General features: G+C 42.5%; 1 protein-coding gene across 11 annotated transcripts in view; it reads left to right on the forward strand.

Annotated features, from left to right (window-relative positions):
• EPHA5 (EPH receptor A5) overlaps positions 1 to 13,688 on the forward strand; it is a 194,097-nt gene that overhangs the window by 38,701 nt on the left and 141,708 nt on the right. For all 11 annotated transcript variants that reach the window (XM_019006391.2, XM_015624693.3, XM_015624695.3 and 8 more), the window contains exon 3: positions 4,865 to 5,528. In XM_019006391.2, coding sequence (XP_018861936.1) covers positions 4,865 to 5,528 — 664 coding nt within the window. The remainder of the gene's footprint in view (positions 1 to 4,864; positions 5,529 to 13,688) is intronic.

The following is a 13,688-nucleotide window of genomic DNA, read 5'->3' on the forward strand; positions in this document are numbered from 1 at the left end:
CTTTAGTTAGATGTGTGATATCTTTGGCCTTTCTATAGACAGACAGTATGAACTGTGTGCTTCCTATTGATGGAGCTGCATTTTTACTCACCAGCAGTAGTATGCTGGAAATTTCTGATTCAGAAATAGGTCTTCTATAAATGATTTAACACCAAGGCATTGAAATGCATTTGTGTTTTCCTTCTTAGGGCTATTAAAGATGTAGAGAAAACATTTACCGCCAAATTAATGGTTGCATTTTTGTTTTAATCCTGCAGATGGGGTTGATTTATATCTCAAAAAATATGTGCTGCAAAGAGGAATTATAACATTACACCATTTTCCAGTTGTACTTAATTTTTTTTTCATGCCAATAATTTTCATCTAGATGCTGTCTCTTTAATGTGGTGGGTTTTCTTTCTCATTAACTGTAAGGCACTGCATTTCATCCTCTGGTTTGTGTTTCTTTGTTGGCTGAAATACTTGTCTGCAGTGACTAGGAAGCTGGGACCAGGCAGAAGGTGCTGGGGCTCTTTCTGCCATCTCCATCTCGTGGAGGGATGTAAAAGCAAAAGGGTGGCAGCTTGCCTGCAGTCTCTTGGGGAGGCAGATCTATCTGAAGAAAAAGAAATTGTGTAGTCCTACATTCAGATAGGAGAGAAGAAGATTAAATGACAGAGCAGAGATTTTTCACAATTCTGGCTGCTCTGATAAAATCTGGTTGACTTTCCCTTGAGGATTATACAGAGATAAGCAGTATTAGCTCATTAGCACCTGCCCTTTCTCATGCTCTGATGAGTGCTTTAGCTTCGATGGCAGGTGGTGATGACAGGATTTGCTCTGATCTGGGCAGCAGTACTGGAAGTGCAGCACATCCTGAAGCCTGAGATGTTAGGCCGTGTGCCATTTCTTGCAGCTGAGATTAGACTCTAGCTCAGGTCATTGATGTATTTGTGCTTAGATGTTTCTACTCGTTGTGTCTAGTGCTCTCAGTGCATGAAAGCAACCATTAGAATCACTGCACTTGGTTTTTCAACAAATGAACTTTGTACTCACTCCCAAAAGCACAACTCCTGAAGCAGCAGTGGAAATGAGCTTAACTGCATAATTCTGGGGAGCATCATGGTTGGGTCCTTGAAAATTGACCTGGCAAGTATGAAAAAAGTCAAGTGATGTTTTTCAGCATGCATTCAAGTTAGGTCACTAATGATATTACTGCAACATCACAGTCATTGTAAATGTCAGTTCTATGAAAGAAATACACATTAATGCTCTTTAGATGCTGTGTGGAGTTATACTGTGTACCTTGTGGCCATCCATACACATCTCTCCATGTGATAAAACTGGTCTGAGCAATTCCCAGCCCTGAAATGCTCTGCACCACTTCCTGATGGAAGTTATCACTTCTTCATATATGCTCGTTGATGTGAGCAGTTGTTCAAGTGATCCTCTGACCTTCAGCCAGAAAAAAGCAAAGTTAAAGTCATTATGTCTTTCCTGGACTAAATTGGGATGTGCTCATCTCTCCCCTGGGCTGATTTGGCAGGGATCTTGTGGATTGGGGGAAGTGGAGAGTCACTCTCCCTTTTCATCAGATGGAGAATCACCACCACCTTTATAAATATAAGACTTTATACAGTGTCATGTTTTATGCCCAGCCAGCAGCTAAGCACCACACAGCCCCTCTCTCACTCCCCACCAGCAAGTGACCAAACCAAAAGGGTAAAAGTGAGAACTCAGGACTTGAGATAAAGATGCTAAAACAGGTCAGGCAAAAGCTGCATGCACAAGCAAAGCAAACCAAGGAATTAATTTACCACTGCCATGGGCTTGGCTGGTATTCAGCCATTTCCAAGTAAGCAGGGTGGTATTTTCATTAGTCTCTATCCATGGGCCATTCGGTTTAATGTTGCAATGAACTCCTCTCCCTACCCCTGTTCCCTTTTGTACTCAGCCAGAGACTTCAGTCCTTTAGGATTTTGGGCTCAAAGTGAAGCCTTATCTATGTGCCACAGTCTCTTCAGGGGTGTACCTGCTGCAACACTGACATAACCACAGCCACAGGTGCTTTGAGATGCTCCTGCTCCAGCGTGAATGTATCCACAGCTGCTTAGGGCTGTGCTCCCATGTGGGCTAATCCCCAGGTTGCATTTCTGTCAACTTGAGTTCAACGCTGCATGTCCAGTGTAGCATCACAGAAATGTCAGAGGTGGCCTGAGCATTTGCCAGCATGCCACTGCTGACATCAAAATGTTCCCATGATCAGCAGTTCAGCAAGCAGCAGAACCAAGGAGCAGCCACTAACAAGCACCAGACTTCAGTGTGCAGTGAGGCAATCAAGCCCCATGGCAAGCCCAGGAGCCAGGCAATGAATAGCTAAACAACAATAAATTCAATCTAGCACATTCGAATCAAACCTGTCATTATCTCAAACCCTTCCAGCCCCACACTGGCCATCAAAAGGGCCTGTTGTGATTTAACTCCAGCTGGCAGCTGAGCACCACACAGCCACTCCTTCACTTCCCCTGCAGTGGATGAGTGAGAAATCAGCAGGGTAAAAGTGAGAAAACACATGGGCTGAGATAAAGACACTAAAACAGGTAAAGCAAAAGCCACATGCACACAAGCAAACTAAACAAAGAAATTCCTTGGGAACACCACTTCCCATGGGCAGGCAGGCAGGTGCCCAGCTATCCCCATGAAAGTAGGGACTGAAATGGTGACTTGCGAAAGCAAATGCCATGATTCTTCCTGTCCCCTGCTCTTCGTTGCCCCAGTTTTATGTGCTGAGCATGACACCATATGGTCTGGAATATCCCTTGGGCCAGGTGGGATCAGGTGTCCCAGCTGTGTCCTCTCCCAGCTTCTTGCCATCCCCAGCCTTCTTGCTGGTGGGACAGGCTGAGAAGCAGAAGAGGCCTGGACTGGTGTAAGTGCTGCTCAGCAGTCATTGAAACTTCTCTGTGTCACCAACAGTGTTTCTAGCACAATCCCAAAGGTAGCCCCTATGAGCTGCTATGAACAAGGTTAACTCCATCCTAGTTGAAACTAGTACAATATTAGATGAATTCACTTGGAAGTATATATGTACAGTATATTTATCATTTAAATTAGCCATGCTAGTTGAAGAATGGCGTTTTCTGATTTTAATTTCATATATCAAAACCTCCCTGTTTACTGGAACATAGAAAAATCTAGCTGCTGAATTATTCCATGTTGCATACTTTTCTTGTATCTTTTCTCAGTGACTCTCCTGGTAATTGTTAATTGCCTCTCCTAAAGTTAGGCATGGATCCTGCACAGATCTGCAGACATATCCTTGCCCAATTCTGTGGTGCTACCCAGTGACAGGTACATCTTAATCACGGTAGAGTTGTGGCCTGTTTAAACCCAGAAACACAAAAAAAGGTTAGAAATTAAAGTACTGCTTGCCATGGCAAAAATGTCTTTGGGTTAAGTTCCTTCCTTGGGAGATTGGTGATACATATGAACTCTGCACATCACAGTGGGTATGTCTTCCTGCACAAGTCCTCACTTTCACGTCCCAGCTTGAGGAGGAGAAGAAATGTTTTTCTGCTGTTTGTATTCATTATTCATTTTGGACTGTACCATTGGGTTATGGTCTCCTGTCACTTCTTGCTGCTGTTATAATTTAAAATGTAAGAGCAACATTTAGTTTAAAAAAATCTTCATTGTTACATTGACTCTGAGGGTGTTCTATCTCAGCTCTGCAGTAATGGCATCTGGGCTGAGAACAGTCTCAACTTTATCTCAGGCTGTATTTCCAAGGAAAAAATTTGGCCTTTGGCCCTTAGAAGATAGGCGTTTGAAACAGGAGTACCTTTGAATTATGCTCTGTGCTTTTCCTTTGTGCTGCACCCGCAGCTGTGACCCAGGTGTGTGCAGCAATGCTGAGCAGAGGATGGAGGAGGCACTGCGAGTTAAGCCCTTGTGGGCAAGTGGGTCAAAAGCAGAAGGGAACAAAACTGAAACCAACACTGGCTCTCCTGGGCTCTTTGCTGCGCGTAGATGGTTAATCTAATATCTTAATGCAACACTAGGGTTGTCAGAAGCAGAGAGGAAATGCTAATGTGGATCTGTTGTAGGTACAGTTGCCCTGCTGCTGATTCTGTGCTGCATCAGGAAAAAGCATTTCTTCCAAGTGATGCCCTTCAGAGCATGGCTAAAATAAAATGAACAAAAAGTTGTTACAGTTCCCACAAAGCGCTGCAAAAAGTTGCCTGGAGCTCTGCTTAAAAACCCCTGTAGCACATAAACAGCTCAAGATTTGCAGATCTTGTAACTCGTATTGGAAATAATCTTCTCTTTGCATGATCAATAACTACCCTGACTAGCACACCTGGGGAGAGCAAAGGCCTGTTTATTCCGTGTATCACTCCACTGATTTTCTGGCATGCTGTTTGTTGGGGGAGAGTAGCTTGTAGGAGTGTGGTTTTGGTTATGTGGGGCAGTGATTTGAGGATGTGGTAGAAAGGAGCCTGGGGGTACGGGCACAGACACACTGTAAATAGCTTTATTTTTCTCCTATGTGGATGCATTGGAAAAGCCCACAGAAACGGGCCCATCTGCTTTTGTTTTGTTTCCTGACTGAATACTAGTGGACAAACACAGCAATATGTTTTCCCACTTTTGAACTGTCTAAAACAAAGGGTTTTAACTGGCACCTTTTTTATTTATAAAGGAACATTTATCTGACTTTATCAGGAATATATTGAACCTCTAGTACAAAGAGCTTGGCAATCAAAACATTTTTTTCCCCCTGAAAGTCCTGAGTTCTGAAGCCCAAAATGCTCTTAGATGGGATAGCTACGAGTTTACGTGAGTTGTGACTGTTTTAAAAAAATAACTCTTCCTTTTTATACAGTGGGAAGAAATCGGTGAGGTGGATGAAAACTACGCTCCGATACACACGTACCAGGTATGCAAGGTAATGGAACAGAATCAGAACAACTGGCTTCTGACCAGCTGGATCTCTAATGAAGGGGCATCCCGCATCTTCATCGAGCTCAAATTCACCCTGAGGGACTGTAACAGCCTTCCAGGAGGACTTGGGACCTGCAAGGAGACTTTTAACATGTATTACTTCGAATCGGATGACGAAGATGGGAGGAACATCAAAGAAAACCAGTACATCAAGATTGATACCATTGCTGCCGACGAGAGCTTCACAGAGCTGGACCTTGGTGACAGAGTAATGAAGCTCAACACGGAGGTGAGAGATGTTGGCCCCCTAACAAAGAAGGGATTTTACCTCGCTTTCCAGGATGTGGGTGCCTGCATTGCCCTGGTCTCCGTGCGCGTGTACTACAAGAAATGCCCGTCGGTAATCCGCAACCTGGCCCGCTTCCCCGACACCATCACGGGTGCGGATTCCTCGCAGCTCCTGGAGGTGTCAGGTGTCTGCATCAACCACTCGGTGACTGAGGAGGCTCCGAAGATGCACTGCAGTGCAGAGGGGGAGTGGCTGGTGCCCATCGGGAAGTGCTTGTGCAAGGCAGGGTACGAGGAGAAGAACAACACCTGCCAAGGTAAGGGTTTGCAGGGAGGGCGCCGTGCTGAGCCTCTGAGCTGATGTGCGGTCTGGGCTTTCTTCTCTCTTGTGTTCTTTGTGCCTGGTTGAGTTGACAGTGGTGGGTCAGGTTCTCACTTCCACTGGGGTCCTTTGAGTAAGTGTTACAGCAGGAAGACAGAGGCCTGGGCTGGATGTCGTGGCACTTGACACCTGTGCAGGTGCTTCTGGTGCTTACAGAGCTGCCAACAAGGAGAATCTGGCATTCAGCTGTTACCTTTGGAGCACTTCAATTGCCTCATGGACCCAATAGTTAGTCTTGTCTGTTAGCTAGAGATTTGTTATTTTCCCTCAGTATCAGGGTTTCCTTATGAGTCTTACAGGACTGGTTTATTTTATTTTTTTTTCCTAGACTGTACCAGGGAATGTTTGAAGTTAATCTCTCTATAGAAGATGCATTTTGTTTTTGTATTTGAAGGAGTGTGTTTTTCTGTCTTTATCACTCTGTGGGGGGCTGGGTATTTGATGCGGTGTGAGTTGATTGATTTTCCTCTCTGGTAAATAATTTAATACAAAGCTACTCAGCTGTTCAGAGTTAAACTTAAAGCCCCACTGATAAAAATGCTTCCATATGTGCTGAAGTTTTCCCACAAGTAGCTGGCTTCCAAGTAGAGGTTCTAAAATTGCTGGTCAGCATAGGTCTCCTGAATCATCAGAGGCCTTGTGCAAGAGATCTAGGGTATCTAAAGCTCAAGACCTTAAAAAGAATACTTACAAAGAAGAACAGTATACTCTGAGTGTAAAATCTCGTTTTATGGTTTGCTGTATTACATATTTGTTTATAAAATTTGCCCTTCCATTGCAAATACATAACAGGTAGCCTAAAACTAAATTGCTTGTAAAAGAGAAGAGTAAACAAATAAAGATTTTAATACAGTTTGCTTTTTGCAAAATTAATATATATTGGTTATCAGTCACATCTTAATTGGTTTGTCTTTGCAGCCCCTAATAATGGATAGCAATAGATACTGTGGGGAAGGCAGAGGAATTCCACTTCAGCTGAAATCTGTGTTGCATTTTCTCTTCACCTCACTCCAGACACTCATTGTTGGTGTTTGTAGTGTGGTACAATGAATAGATCAGCACATATCCACAGCAAACTGTGGCCTTGATTCTTTAGTTCTCGGTCACATGCTTCTGACCCTCAAGATAGTTCAAATTTCTTCAAAGGCTGACATGGAGAGAAAATGTAGTGTTTGAGATAAATGTTTGTGTTGGAGAAACCTCTACTAAACAGCATTTGGAGTGGGACTTTTGACCAGAATAGTCTCCTTTTTCTACAGATGTAGTTAATACAGCAACATCTGTCTTGGTTTTGCTTTTCCTGTGCTAAGAAAGATATTTCTCTTTTTAGTGGGAAAGAAGAGACTGACTCGATGTTTGATGCTGTACAGTGGGGGAGCTAAGATCTACATTGTCCCAAGCTGAGGAAATATAGACTGCCACAGACAAGGGATGTTGGTAGATAGATCTGCAAAGTTTTGCTTAATTATGGCAGAAAATAGCATGTTACAAAGTGACAAAACACTGGTTTGGTGCTAGGTTTAGACACTGAGGTCAGTCCACCTGTAAGAATTTTTGGAGGAAAGGAGTCCTTTATTAGTGGCCTTTCAAGTCCTGTCCTCTGAGGCTGCATTTCTCAAAGTACTCTTAGTATTTAGTATTTACTTAGTATACTCTTAGTACTCACAAAAAAACAAACAAACAAAAACTATTAAAAAACCAACTATGAACCAAACCACCAAACCCCAAAAAACGATAGATTTAAACCAGAAACCTGAGACTGTCATTGAGGAAGATGTGCTGCCTGTAGAGGGGTTGCATCTCTGGCAGTGTTCAGATAGCAATCCAGGGTATGCTTTCAGAAGACCTTAGAGAGTAAAAGTTGTGCTTTCTGGTTTTGGGTGTAGGTTGGGGGTTTTTTTTTAATTTGTTTTTCTTAATCAAGAGGACATTATTTAGCCTCTCAATTTATGACTGTGTTGGGTAGGCCTGTGATCATAATTAGGAAGTGTAAAGATGCTTTGTGGTGGTGTATCCCTGCCGTGTTCCTAAGGTATATCCACATAAACTGCTCTTTACCTCACCTACAGCCTGCACCCTCGACAGGATTTTTATCACTTTGTTGCTTTAGAGGTGTTAAAACCAGTAATTCCTTTTTGTGGGATAGCCCTAAATTCCACCACCAGATCAATGGGACTTGAGTGCCTATGGCAAATTCTGTTTGAGGGCCCCATTTGGATGTTCTGTGTTTAACCCAGGTCATTGTGTCAAGCGTTCCCTGCTGGCTCGCTCCAGGATGCTCTGTTGATAGGAGGCATTCAGCCTTAGGCAGTTCAGGAGGTCTGTGTTCAGCATGTATGGGAATTCATGTCAATATCCAGGGTGAACAAAATGCTTTCTGGTTTGGTTGTTGTTACCTTCACAAAGACAAGATTCTAGAACAGTGAAGTTAAACTTTGCATCCCTAAGCAGAGTAACACCAAGAAAGGCCCTATGTATTTGTAAATGCTGAACGGGTTTTTTTTTCACAGTCTGACTGATGCTAAGGAAATGCACTTCATGCTCCTGGCAGGCATAATGATGGCATTGGCACTCTGCTGTGTAGCTTTCCCAAACACCTAAATCACTTCTGACCTTTGGTTTGTAAATCACTTGGGTGCATCTTGGAAGTGGTCTCCCAGTTTGCTTTCACTTAGTAAGCAGGTTTTTCCTGACCATGCTTTGGGAAAACGTTTTCAACCCAGAAGAGCCTGGCTTTGTTTATTAAAATTTCTCTTGCAAAGATGACATTTTCCAATCTCTAGTGTCACATCTGGACAGAGCAGACTACACTCTTTTATTAGAGGTGATGTAAATCCCAGTCATCCTCACAAACATATGGGAACTATTGAAATCCCTTCTGCCTACAAATCATTAATTGGCAACGATGTTCTGAATTCATCATCTTGTCAGCAGGGTTCCTGTTTGAAGAAGGCACTGACAGTAACAGCTGAGCAATTTCACTCACTGGGGACTCTGAGGTTGTAAATATGACATGGTCTAATCTCCTTATATAATGTGCTCACTCTCTCAATTAATATAGGCAGCTAGGTAGTAGTTACTGTAAAAAACCCAAACTACTTGGATTTTTACACCTCCTTTGGCAACATGTTACATTTATCAGCAAATGCTAGGGACAGCTAGAGGTAAATTGTGACTGTGTTTGGACATGTTTGTAAAGGACTGGTGTTAATGTTAATTATTCACAAGAATATATTTCTGTACTAGTTAATAAGAGAAAAGAAAGCAGTTGCTCTGTGAGTTTCTGTGCTGGTTTCCAGAGTGGTGGTCTGGTACCACTAAAGGACTGATGGTTATGGGCTTTGCCTCAGTTCAGCTGATGCTTTCTGAATGGATCCTTGAGGAAAATGCAGATTTTCATGTCTGCTTCGCCTGTTTCAAGTCTCGTAATGGTTGTTTCTGCCCTAGGAGGCAGTACTCAACCAAAGCTGAGGTACAGATCCCAAAATGCTGTAAAAATTGGTGTGGTGCCACTGACATTTCTGCCTTTACCCATTTGCGGGTTTGACATTAAAAAAAATTATCTGCCCAGTCTCTGCTTTCCATTTTCCTGCACTGGCATGGGTGAGTTTCATTGTAACTTCAGTTTTAGTAGTTTACTGTAAATAGCAGTGCTCACCACTGGGGCTTGTGTAGGAAATTAATACCGTGACAAGGGCACCTTCTTGCTCTTGTCTTTGTATTCATCCTCACCTTCAGCCCAATATGTTTTCAGTGAGCAGCAAGAAGTGTTTACTTTAATGCCTTTAAAGACAGTTCAGCCTGTGCAACTGGAAGAGAGGGGATGTTGACAGGTTAAGCTAATGAGAGCCAAACATACTTGCAGTGGGCTGCAGACTAGCAACTGCAAATGCAATAGATTTTGCAGAGCCTGATCTTTTTTTCAGATGACTTTAGATCTGAAGCACAAATTAATTAAATATTTGAGCAAAGAAAAAATGGAAGAAAAGAAAAACTGCACAGAAGGAGAGCCAAAGTGAAAAGGTGAGTAATGAGTTCAGGAGGTCATGACACTCTCCTTTCCTGAGAGCTGCCACTTGAAGAGACATCAAAAGGAGTACAATTGGTTTTAGCTAGCTAGAAGGTACAGACAAGGTTACAGACGTTAGATGTGGACAAAATAATGGAGGAAAACTCAGTGATATCTTTCTTCACCCTTGCTGTTTTCTGAGGAAGAACACTGAAATGGAGGGCTGAAGGAAAGATGAGTTGGGGTATTGTTTGTGGCTTTAGAAAGGAGCTGCTGCCAGAAAAAAAATCCTGGATTTTTTTATTTTTTTTTTTGTAAAACACCTCTAGAATGTTCAAGCCCTTCTGCTGTCTTAAATATTGATGTTTGTTTGATTATTTTTCCCTTAATCAACTTTGCTGAACATACCTCAATTCATTTACAAAACCATATTTATTTTTGCTGATTGTTCATTACTTGTGTTGTGATTCAGCTGAACTCTTGCCAAGAGAAATGATTTTCTTACAGAAAACAAGGGCTGCAGAAAAACCTTGTTCACAGGTCTTTTATTTCGGACTTAATTACAACTAATTGACAACTAGCTTATGTAGTTTAGAAGTTTGCCTGCTGAATCAGTTCTTGGATGATTTTGTTGCTGGCTGATTGGGGCTGAAGCAGAGCTACTCATCTTCCTCCAGAAGCGGAGCAATCAGTGCAGACGGGTGGAAGGCACTTTCCCAGAGCAGTGATTGCCATCCCGTTGATCAGCCACTAGAAGGATATTCAGAGGCAATTGTTTATCTACAGCTGTGCCGGGGCGAGCAGGCAGAGGCAGTGACCCTTGGCTGGTGAGGAGCAGAAGGCACCATCTGTGGAGAGCTGGGAGACAACTGAGGACAACGTAGGGATGGCAGAGCCATGCTTTACGACTCCTGTGTTTCTGAGTCTGCACAGCAGCTATCCCAGAGGCCTGACTTGGGAATAAAACAGATAGCTGATACCACAGTGAAGAAAACCCTGTGTATTTGCATGTTATGTGTGGTTTTCTTAGGTGACACAGTGCAGCATCTCAACCACTGCCTTCCCTATCCCCTTGTTTCTAGAAATGGAAAGATGCCGCCGCACAGGTAACCTTATTTTGAAACTTGGTCTTTTGCTCCAGTGCAAACAGTGTTTCTGTTTTACACCTGATATAGATGCAGTAGGGGGGCAACTTTTCTTCATTCCACCACTTGCCTGCCTCTCTGCCTCATGTTAGCTGAATTCCCTCTCTCTCTCTCCTCCTTGTTACCTATGCTAGAAAGGCAATGTACTGCTAAATCCTGCCTGTCTTGTGGGAGACTTCCCAGCTGGGACTCAGCTGGATAAGGCAAGTGTGCTTTTACCCTCGCAGTGGAGTGGAAAGGAAGCAAAGTCCAGGGATAAAAAAAAAATAAACAACTAAAAACTCTTTTTAATTGTTCTACTGGGAGGTGATTACATGGCAAGAAAAACATTGATGGAAATATTTGGTATATGGAGAATACTGAATTTGGAAATAGAGTTGCTCCTCCAGGGAGTTCTTTGCCCATCATTCATACTTCTTGTGCGTTTTCCTGATTAAAACCAAATTGGCTGGGAGTATAGCATGCTAGGTGTTTATATAATTATGAGCTGAAGTACCTAGTTAATTTTAATTAGTCACAAACCCAGCCAGTGTCAGAATAGCTGAATTCTTGGCCACACAGTGTGTATTCTCTTTTCAAATGTAAAGAAAGTCACTTGAATGCAAAATGCAGTTGTCACTGGAGGGAGAATGGGTTTTATTCTGTAGAGAGGTGTTTGCATGTATATATTTAGGTGTTTTGTTCTGCAGCTGAAATAAGTAACGAGAGCAGGGAAATGTTTTGCACAGATCAAAACTGTATTGCAACAGGACTGATTAAATATTACTCTCTTTGTTTTGTTTTGTGTGTGCATATTTGACCTCCTTATTATAGGAGGCACGGTGTCCATCTTTGTGCAATACTTTATTCTTTACTAATGAGCTGTAACTTTCTGCACTGCCTTGTATGCCCATAACCCCAGTGACTGAAGCTCCTTTCCTTGTTCTGCAGCGATGCTTTTAGGCTGCTGCTTTGACCAACTTAACCTTCCTGTTCTTTGCAGCCTGGCTGCTGTGCAGTCACCTTTCAGAAGGACAGTTAAGAAGTACTTTATTCCCTTCACAAAGCATAGATTGAACAGTGTAAATAAAATAAGGTTTGGAAATGGCTTCAGAAATGTAAACTGTGAAGGTCATGTTTGCTTCTTAGCCCTAAGATATTTTGGGAGGGTATGCTTTTTAGTCTGTTCCTAGATAACTAAATGATATTTACTTGAATGGTGCCTTTGTTTGGTTTTATCATTGTTGAAGATATTGTATCCATGGGTAGATTAGGGAATTTGTTAAATTATGGGATGGCAGAGGTGTTGCAGGACAAAAGGAGTGTTGGCCATGGTGTGGTTAGATTCCTTTGCTTGCTGCCTTCGACTTTGAATGGCTTGGAAACAGCTCTCTCATTAATTGTGGTTTTTAGAAACAATTAAGGACTCTGGAGAAACACTGAGGATAAAGTGCATGAATGCTTGTTGGCAGTGCAGTGAATTTAATTGCCTTGATTTAGGATACGGCTGTCCCCAGCTGCCCACTCTGCCCCAGTGCTGGAAGGTGCTGCTGGCTCTGTAAAACTGGATAGTTTGCCCATGACTGATGTGGTCAGGGCTTGTCTTGGATGTCCTGGCCTGGGAGCACTCTCCCTAGATGGTGATCTCTAGCAGAAGGGTGGCTGCGACCACTTGAACTGCCAAGGGTCTGCTAGAGCTCGTTTGTCAGAACCTTCATTCCACCTAATTTATATGGCGTATTAAAATGAAGTGGTACTATTGTTTTGCTCATAATTTGGGTTTTCAGTTTTGTATTTCTCATTTAGAAACACTTAGCAGTAGTTAATGATGTGTTGACATTTCAATAATAAGCTTTCCTCTCTGCATGCTTTACATCTTGACCATTTTCACTTACTCTGGTTTAAAATTGAGGTTGAAATCCAGGCTTCACAAAAGCAGGCTACGATTGTGCCTTATATGGACAGATTCACAGCTTACATTTTATGTTATTTCTTTAGCTGAATAAACTTTTATCCTTTACAAGGTAAGTGTTCAGTAGAATGAAGTAAAAGCAAAGAGACTGCGATACATAGGTGTGTAGAAAGAGTTGAATCTGCTCTTTGTGATAAATACACATTTATTTTGCTGAAAGATTGCTCATTTTCTGTCACTGAAGAAGTTAATCTAGTATAGGTGGAATTGTATGTATGAACAACACAGGGTTAAGATTGTACTGAACATGTTTCTGATGATCTTCCATTCTTTATTTCCCTTAGGGTGGTTAAGAGGTTTATAATACTAGAGCAAACTCAGAGGGGTAGGTGTTACATAAACCCCAAAATGTACATGTAAAACAGATTAGAGGACAAAAAAAACCAAAACCCTAAGACAAAAGAGGCAATTCCAGGCTTGTGGATGTCCCTTACTACTTTCATACACATGGTATTTATAAATTGATGTCCTTAAAAAAAAACAAAAAACAGCTGAAGTTTGAAGAACTAGGATTTAAGATGACAACTTTCTTCTCACTGTAAATGACAGTCAATCAATTTAATGCCAAGAAAAAATTTACTCCTTTTTTCCTGAAAATTCAAGTTTAAGAGCTGCAGATAAGTGACAGTATCAGGACAAACCCCCTGGCTGGGGGGTGAAACAAGACTATCCCTGCCTGTGTGCCTCCTCGTGCTACCCACAGTTATATTCCTGGAAGCAGGATGGGTGGGAGAGGATACACATCAGCACAGTATCTTCACCTGCATCTTCATGGTGCTGGTAGAGCCCGCTGTGGTAGTGATGGTGGTGGGCTCAGCTTCCCTGATGGCTTTGCCTGAGCAGTATGGCACTGGAGGTAGAGCTGACTTGAGGTGTGACCCAGTCCTGCAGTGACACTTGGAGGAGTATCCTGAGCCAAGTCCTCACAGTGGACTTTGACCAGCTTATGGTAGTTTTGCTGCCACTTGAGGAGTGAGAGTTTCAGTGTGA

The sequence above is a fragment of the Parus major genome, chromosome 4 (assembly GCF_001522545.3).
Source record: "Parus major isolate Abel chromosome 4, Parus_major1.1, whole genome shotgun sequence".
NCBI classification, from domain to species: domain Eukaryota; kingdom Metazoa; phylum Chordata; class Aves; order Passeriformes; family Paridae; genus Parus; species Parus major.